Genomic DNA, 7,622 nt, shown 5'->3' on the forward strand with positions numbered 1-7,622 from the left:
TGTGTAAGTGACTTTTACACTTTCAGTAAATCTTCATTATTCATTTGTTTGCTAGTATTGACTTTCAAATAAAAGTATTACAAATCAATGATAGATAATACGCTGATAGTATAAAAAACTTTACACTGTTAATACATAGATTTTAAACTCTTGAATAAAATAGATTCACTTCATTTGGATATTTTTTTAATGAAAATATAACATTTAGCACGTGGGGAGAGTAATGTATAGGCCGTAATGCACAATAGTATTTTGGTGGCTTTCCAATATTTAACCATATCAATATTTAGTCATGAGTAGAATATCTATTTACTTATAGTTTTATATATAATTGACGTATCATCTATTATTTATTTGAATTATTTTTATTTAAGAGTCAATAATAATTAAAAATAAATAATATATAATATAATAATAATGTAAAAAACTCTTACGTTATTAATATATTTTTCTCATTTGATTCTTGTACTACATTTTTTTGGATATTAAGGATATCGTTTTTAGGGTTTCTTTGAAATTTGAAAGTAAGTTGTATAAGAAATATAAAATTTAAAATAAAGTAAAGTTTTAGTAAATATATTTCTATCCTCTTTCTAATTACTTAGGGAAAATGAACTATCTATTCTATGTACACTATATTATCATTTTCTTGGTATAGCTGGATTGTAAGACGAATATACAAATAATAAAACTATAACAATATATATTAAAAGGGTGATAATTGTTTTAATAATCCAAACACTTTAAAAATTAACAAATGTTAATCAATGTCTTTAGAATACTGGTCAACAGCACGAGATAATCTTCAAACTTCCCTCCTCTAAGGAATGTGAGACTAGTAAGTTTTCTTTATTTCACAAACTTAAAAATCATCATAAATGACATCATTAATGTGCATTAAACCACTTCAAAAACTCATCATTTTTTAACAAATTCCAACAATACCTCATCTATCCCACAAGGATAGAAAACCTTTTGAAAAATCAAATAAGGGATGTGTTTTTAATGCTTTAATTTATATAGCAACTCAACCAAGCATATCGTTTTTCATTGATTATTACTTAAGTTATTGTATGTAATTTTGAAGCATTTTTATATATTATCATAACTTTAATTTGGACAATATTTTTGACAAAATTTTTATTATCTGTACAGAGCGAATGGAGTAAATAATCAAGAAACGAAAGTTTTAATTGAAAAGAAATATATTTAATATATTGATTACTGATTAACAGCACTCTAAAAAATTAACATATAAATAAAGTTGGAATTAGTAATTTATATGGGTGGCTACAAATTTTGAGGAAAAAATAGACCCAACGGACTCTAGGGGTATACAAGCATGGTCCAATTCTGGACTTAACTGCAATGAAGCAATGTGATTAATTAACTGCACTCTTCATAGGTCATAGCCACTGTGCTTTCTTGTCCTTTCTAACTTTCTTTTTTCCCTTATACTTTCAAGAATGCTGTTGAAAACCCACCAGCAAAAACACTAGGACAACAAGGCAATAACGGATAAAAGCCTTATTTGTCTTTCATGCTTTTTCATCAACCTCTTCTTTTGCATGGACAATGGTCCCCCTTACCAATGCAATCTTCATACCTCTCCACTCCTCCAAACACAACACTTTTCTTTAGTTTAAGATATGTGGATTCTATTATCACGGTAAAGATTTATACATAGTCAATATATTATTTGCTATTATTTATATTACTTTTTGTTGAAGAGTTAATAATGATCAAATATAAATAGTGAATGCTGCACTAAAAGTGTATAAAACTCATTCAATGTCAGTGCATATATATATAATGTACGATATCAATATCATGATTTATACATAGTTAATAGATGATAGACTAATAGTGAAAAAACTCTTACATTACACACATCTTTTTCTCATTTTATTGTAGCTTAGTTGGACCATTATATGCACCAAAACTCTAATTATTAATTAAGTATTTAAGGTAGTTGCATTCTTATAGACTAGAACTCATGAAATCTAGTTAAGCTAGAAAATCACCCTTCAGTTAATCTATGCTTTTATATCCTAACATATTATATCCTTCAACAACCAAAAATGCTTTTTTAATAGAAAACTAAAGTCAGTGATACAAAATTTCCATTTTTCCACAATGCTAATTAGTGATTTCTCATCTTATCTTTTAGAGAATCACAGAGAATGGATATTTTCTGCCAAAAAATGTATCATTCTATATGTCATAGATTTATAATTGGTCAGAAAAATATTCAATTATTAAATTTTTAAAACTAAATACATTTTTTTTAACCAATCATACTTAGTGACACACTTTTGTGGAACAATAAATCTGCTTCCCTCCAAAATTGTATAGCAGCTGTATAAAAGGAAAGCCTATTGTTTGGTTTGATGTTATAGGCCTCTCAGTTACTACATCTCTGATCACATTAAAGCCATTGTTATTATGACCTTGAGCTTCGATAACTGTGCTAACATGTTGTGTGTCTTTCTTATATGATATATAGTTCCTTAGTTTTTCCATAAACACAAAGGAAGAAAGAGGGTCAGGCTCATTGCTCAGCTTTTGTGTTTCCTCCATTCTCTTTTTTCTTATTCACTTGTGTTTGTTTGAGCAAAAATTTAGGATCTTGTTCTCTCTTTCTTGATAATACTACTACAATCTGTGTTCTTCCAAAACACCACTTACTTTCTGTAGGGCCCATGTAGTGGTATTTGTGATATATCATCCTCTTCAATGTTGAAGGATTGAGTTATCTACTTCAAGTTTCACCCTTCTCTTCAAGACCCTTTTGTTATAATTTAGTTGAAGATTGCCTTTTTTTTTGTAGGAGACATTCTCATGTAGGATTCTGTTGAATTTCACTTGTGCTTGATAATCCTTATCCACTTGCTTTGGTTCAATAACATCATGAAGAGCATAAGGATTATGAGTCATGCCATTTTTGTTATTTTCATACTCTCTCTTGGTGCATGTTGTTGTGGACAAGTAGAACTTGATGTATCTCCAATGGAGAAAACAGAACAAGAAGCTCTATATTCCACTATTCAAGGCTTTGTTGGCAATTCCTGGAATGGCTCAGATCTCTATCCAGATCCTTGTGGTTGGACTCCTATTCAGGTACTTTTTCCAAGACACACCTAGTTGTAGCAATATACTGTAACCTGTTCAACCAACTACCTTTTTACTGTGCTATAGATAAGGACTAACATCATTGTTTCTTAATGAGTTTCTGAATGAATAGTATAGGTACTTGGATATGCTTTAGTTTATGACTTGTAGAGGCTTCTTTTCATAATTAACAGTGAAGCTTTGAGCACAAGCTCCCTTATTGATTTTGGCTTATTATAATTTGGTCCATATGAGCCTTTTGACTTGGTTTTAGATAAGATTTCATATGTGAACCAAAATATTTTCTTCATTCTGGTGGATGCCAAAGATAAAAGTGAAATTCCTTGGCTTAGTTCTACACTTAACCATTTGTCTATCAATTGTTTACAAGTAGTTGTATTTGCCCTCCTTTTTTGTAATATTATTGGTTATAAGCAAAAGATTTCATGCTACTTCACTATATTTATTAAACCATGTAATTAGAATTCTTTTTCCAATTCATCATTGATAATATAAAATATCCTAGCACATTGTGATCAATTAGAGGGTGAGTCTTGGCGCAATAGTTAGAATGGTTATCTGATGAGTTCAAGTCCTGAGCCTCGTGCACAGGGCTGCCGAATGGTTGTCTGATGAGTTAAACTCCCAGAGCCTCGTACATTGGACTCCCCTTTTACACGGTTATCATTTTTTTGTAACTATGGTTTTGTTTTAAACTGCAGGGGGTCTCTTGTGATCTGTTCAATGGATTTTGGTATGTCACTGTCTTGAACATTGGACCTATCCATGACAACTCTCTAGTTTGTGCTCGAAATGTTGAATTCAGACCACAGTTGTTTGAACTAAAGCACCTAAAATCTCTATTCTTCTTCAATTGTTTCCAATCACAAAAGACATTTCCAATTACCATTCCCTCTGAAAACTGGAAGAAATTGGCTAACACCTTAGAATCACTGGAGTTTAGATCAAACCCTGGTCTCATTGGAACCATTCCTTCAAGCTTTGGTGTCCTAAAGAATCTTCAATCACTAGTAATACTAGAAAACAGTTTAACAGGTGAAATACCACCTCAGTTTGGAAATCTCATAAAGTTGAAGAGGCTTGTTCTTGCTGAGAACTATTTCATTGGTACCATCCCAGATATATTTGGTGGCATGAGTGAGTTATTAATCTTTGATTTAAGCAGAAACTTATTATCTGGAACTTTGCCTTTAACACTTGGAAGCTTAACTTCAGCATTGAAGCTTGATATAAGCCACAACCTTCTACAAGGGAATGTGCTAAATGAATTTGCTAATCTTAAGAATCTGACCCTATTGGACCTTAGGGATAACAAATTCTCTGGTGGCTTGGCCTTGTCATTTCAAGAGATGTATTCACTAGAACAAATGGTTTTGTCAAATAATCCATTAGGTGGAGATATGAGGACACTAAAGTGGGAAAATCTTCAAAACTTGGTCATTTTGGAACTATCTAACATAGGTTTGGTAGGTGAAATTCCTGAGTCTATATCAGAATTAAAGAGATTAAGGTTTTTGGGTCTTAATGATAACAACCTCACAGGAAATCTGTCACCAAAGCTAGAAACTTTGCCTTGTCTTAATGCACTTTACCTAAGTGGAAATAATCTTACAGGTGAGGTTAAATTCTCTAATGAGTTTTATGGTAAAATGGGTAGAAGGTTTGGTGCATGGAATAACCCCAACCTTTGTTACCAAGTTGGAGTAATATCAACAAGCCATGTTCCATATGGAGTAAAACCATGCCAGAAAGAGGTCAATTTACTAGAATCTTACAAAAAATATGAGTTGTTTCATGGTGATATGAACCAGTATTTTAATTCTATACCTTCTATTGGATTTTCTAGCTATGCTACTAATGGCTTGTGGTGGACCTTTCTAGCAAAAATAATTATGATGGGTCTATTCCTAGATTGTTATATTTTGTAGCTCTTAACCTAGAAAAAGTTCTACTAGGCCTTTAACCTTTTAGGTGTTACAGCAAGTTGTATTTTGTTTTGTATTTTGTTCTCTAACATAATGTGATAATAGTCTTTTTCAATTTTCTTAATTGGCCAACAAGTTAGTTATCACCTTATTCATTTCCTTTCTTTACTTGCTGTATAATGTTAGTACCATTCTAGTTCCCTTTTGTCCTTGTAACAGGAAAGGAAAAAGGTTTTAGTTTGAATTTGAGGTTACAATATTTTCATTCTTAGTAGTTACTTCACACAAGCAAATAGTGACTTTAGTTATCAATTGTCCAGAGTTTTTTTTGTTTCCTATCTCAGAAAACAAGAAAAAACCAACATAGTACTTATGTCTTTATGAAGGATATTTCATTATTTTCAAGCATTTCTCTTATCTTTGTTATTATTCTTCAAAAACCAACTAGCAAAGAATCTGTTTAAAATGGAATTTAAGACTAAACAAAATAAGAATTACACATCCTTTTGCGGTTACAACTCTGTTACCTATGCATTATATTATTCCTACTTTGAATTAATGTTTGAACAATCTTAACAATAATAATAACGTTAAATATACTTTAGATCCCTATAGTCTGTCTGATTTTAGTCCCAAGTCCCAACAATTTGAGCTAATATTAATTTACAACCCTGACGTCAAAGTTAGATAAAAAAACTGATGTGACCTAATAGAGTCCATATCAATTAACACATTGCATTATGGACTTCAATTTGAAAAACCTGAATTTGTTTGCTCCTAGTCCCTATAGTGTTGCATCAAATGGCATTGTTGATGTGTCGCATTAGGCCATACCATCATTTTCTTTGTGCAAAAATAGTCATGTGATGAATATTATTCAATTTTGACTTTTGATGATTAATAAATGATTAAATTTATATAAATAAATTAGACATAACACGACTCAAATATAAGAATATTATATTCATTTTAAGATAATAAGTTTGTTGTTGTATGTTTAATTAATATATCCATATACTTATGTTGATTTAGTGATCTCACACCTTAACCATTATAATCTATCTGTATGATCTCCAATGATTGATACAATGATTTGTGCTCATAATCATAAGACTTAAAATTGATCACATGTATCTTAGTTATAATGTTAATGTTTGCATTGCAACATATATGAAAATGTGAAAAACACTAATGATTTTTTGGATAATAAGCTCAATGCTTAAAATATAAATATATTGGATTTGAGTCAATAAAAAGTATGTCCATTAAAGTTAAGCCACCTTGTTGAACTATGAGCACAAAGGCTTATGCATGATAGGTGTGAGCCTAGACTTGTTTATCCAACATGAAGTCGATTCAGAAGCTTAGACTTATACGTCTAATGAAAAGTCCTTCCAAGCATGAGGTCACCATGTCAAGTGCTTTGACTTGTGCTCTGACACAAACTTCATCCAAATTGTGACGCCATTATTACATGAAAAATATTCAAAATATAAACACTACATTCTTTAGGGACTGCATCCAAGAGCGAATATTCTTATTACATGAATCATACTTATGGATATGATCTTAGTATATGCTTGAATATTTGTTCTCATTGATCACTAATAATATTTGTTGCATTAAAGGCAAGTTTTGTTGGGTTTGGGCTCTCTTCCTTTTGTCCACTTGTCCCATTTAATCTAATTGATAGGGGTTAGATGAGGCAAGGGTGGGCAATTGGTTTAGGCAAAAAGAAGCATTAGAAAAGTGAGAGAGAAGTTGAAAGAACTCAATCCGCATGAACTCATAGCAGCTGTAGGATATTTGCGACTGTGTCTTCGTTTACCGTTGGATCGGGCTGAAATTTAGACAACAGGTTCACAACTTCTGGTACTTCATTCTAAACGGTTGAATCAGTGAGAAGTCATCCAAGGTGGTAGAAAACGAGCCAAAACAATGGCTATTTTTTCTGGTTTTTACTGCAACTTTGTGTTCTCATTTTTAAGCTTATTGCTCTATTGTATGATGTATTGTTGAGTACGTTTTGTGGTGTATTTTGGAGACACTCTTGTATTCCTATTTTGATCATAGTGGAGCTTGATTGACTGGCTTGTGCCCGTAGTTTTTACTTCTCACATTAGGAAGGTTTTCCACGTTAAAATTCTGGTGTCTCTTGTGTGTTCTTTGTTAGGTATCAGTGGTTACGATACACCTAGAGGGGGGTTGAATATGTGTAGCGGTTAGAATATCCGCTTTTCGAAACTCAACACTTAATGCTGAATCACCCCAATTTAATCGATTAAAAGAATGAGGATAATCGATTAACGCACTTGACTTAATCAATTAAAACAGAAACAGTAAGCTTAGGCAGATTCGATTACTTGCACGACAATTAATCGATAATGAAATGAATACACAGAGCTTACAATTTTATCAGAGTATTGACAGTATAGCACAGATACAGAATATAGCAATTAATTCTACTATACAAGTTAACCGATTAAATGCAATAAAGAGAGAGATAAAGAAAAATCCTGCAACACGATTTTTATCCTGGTTCGTTTGCTTGTCCACTGCAAACTA

The 7,622-nt window shown here is 31.6% G+C and overlaps 1 protein-coding gene across 1 annotated transcript; it reads left to right on the forward strand.

Annotated features, from left to right (window-relative positions):
* The first annotated feature begins 2,348 nt into the window (after nt 1–2,348).
* On the forward strand, nt 2,349–5,212 carry LOC109341621 (piriformospora indica-insensitive protein 2-like). Its single transcript, XM_019579565.1, has 3 exons — nt 2,349–2,877; nt 2,908–3,120; nt 3,834–5,212. Exons 2-3 carry the CDS (start codon nt 2,911–2,913, stop codon nt 5,058–5,060), a joined length of 1,437 nt encoding a protein of 478 aa, XP_019435110.1. The 5' UTR covers nt 2,349–2,877; nt 2,908–2,910; the 3' UTR covers nt 5,061–5,212.
* The last annotated feature ends 2,410 nt before the right edge of the window (nt 5,213–7,622 follow it).

The sequence above is a fragment of the Lupinus angustifolius genome, unplaced genomic scaffold (assembly GCF_001865875.1).
Source record: "Lupinus angustifolius cultivar Tanjil unplaced genomic scaffold, LupAngTanjil_v1.0 Scaffold_526, whole genome shotgun sequence".
NCBI lineage: Eukaryota > Viridiplantae > Streptophyta > Magnoliopsida > Fabales > Fabaceae > Lupinus > Lupinus angustifolius.